This window comes from Perkinsus marinus (assembly GCF_000006405.1).
Source record: "Perkinsus marinus ATCC 50983 genomic scaffold scf_1104296929626, whole genome shotgun sequence".
In the NCBI taxonomy this organism is placed as follows: Eukaryota; Perkinsozoa; order Perkinsida; family Perkinsidae; genus Perkinsus; species Perkinsus marinus.
This window is the reverse complement of record NW_003216394.1, coordinates 1-1,050: the sequence shown is the minus strand read 5'-3', so window position 1 is coordinate 1,050 and position 1,050 is coordinate 1. Positions and strand designations below refer to the sequence as shown.

General features: G+C 50.8%; 1 protein-coding gene across 1 annotated transcript; it reads right to left on the bottom strand.

Annotated features, from left to right (window-relative positions):
- Positions 1 to 242: 242 nt before the first annotated feature.
- On the bottom strand, positions 243 to 1,029 carry Pmar_PMAR028077 (eukaryotic translation initiation factor 2 gamma subunit, putative; the record flags this gene model as incomplete). The annotated part of the gene is made up of 6 exons (XM_002787253.1): positions 243 to 359; positions 409 to 482; positions 531 to 593; positions 647 to 716; positions 770 to 881; positions 931 to 1,029. Coding segments are annotated over 6 exons (535 nt in total), but the record flags the coding sequence as incomplete, so codon positions are not given.
- Between the last annotated feature and the right edge of the window lie 21 nt (positions 1,030 to 1,050).

Genomic DNA, 1,050 nt, shown 5'->3' with positions numbered 1-1,050 from the left:
CAACACGCGTGTCTACGTGATGCCCCACAGTGGGCGGAGGCGCTATGATCCCCCGAGAGTCCGGATTCGCGCATATTCCGAATCGAGAGGGGTGTTCACATACTTCCAATGAAAGATTAAAGTGTACAGTGACCGCGTAGGATTCCTGCAGCTGGCCTTCTCTGTTAAACATGAACTTAACTCGAGAAAGCCTTTAGTTTCGGAGAAACTCGCGGTTACGCTTCGATTATTGTTCACCATTTCTAAGCAGTCTTGCCGGATACCATCTTGCCCTTCACAATTTCGCCATAGCCAATGAGACGCCAATGCTTGTCGATACGTCGGCTCAGGGCCAGCTTGTCACCAACATTCGCGCAGACCTAATGCAAAGAGCATCTGGGATTGGCACAGCCCAGTTGTTATCCTTACGGGTACAGCGAGTTGGACCTTCGCCACCGAACCTTCAGTCTTAGTGCCGACAATCTGTCCACCAGCGGCAGTGCCTAACGAAGTGTCACGTGTAGCGGGTGAGGCTTTGTATCAGGACCCACTTCCTATGTTGACCATAAGAATTTCCTTGTTCTTCAGCTTCGTAATGGAGGGACCCTTATAGCCTGGACATAACGGAAACATTAATGTGAGAGGCCGGAGAGCTTAGGAAACGTACCCTCGCCATGCTTCGAAGCATCAGTGTCTTGCTTCACACCGAGCAGACGACGGAGAAGATGATACTTGATCTGAAGTTAGGAAATGTAACAGGCAATAACCAAGGGTACGATGGGCCACTAACCTCGATCTGATCATAGACATCAGGAAGATGGCCCGGATAGCCGAGGACGTGTCCAACTAAGCGATCCGCTCGGGTGAGAGTGGGATCCATTTGTGTACCAACGCCGATAAGACTGGAAGAAGAGCAAGGGAATTAGAAGGGCTGAAGAACCATTTCATTACCCTCCGGGGACGGCATATTGCAGCTCGTTATTCTCAGCATGGAGACTCTTGACCTTAGTCTTGATGGCACGGCAGGTAACATGGCCTTGATCGTCCTTGCTGATAACACCCGGCCGGATT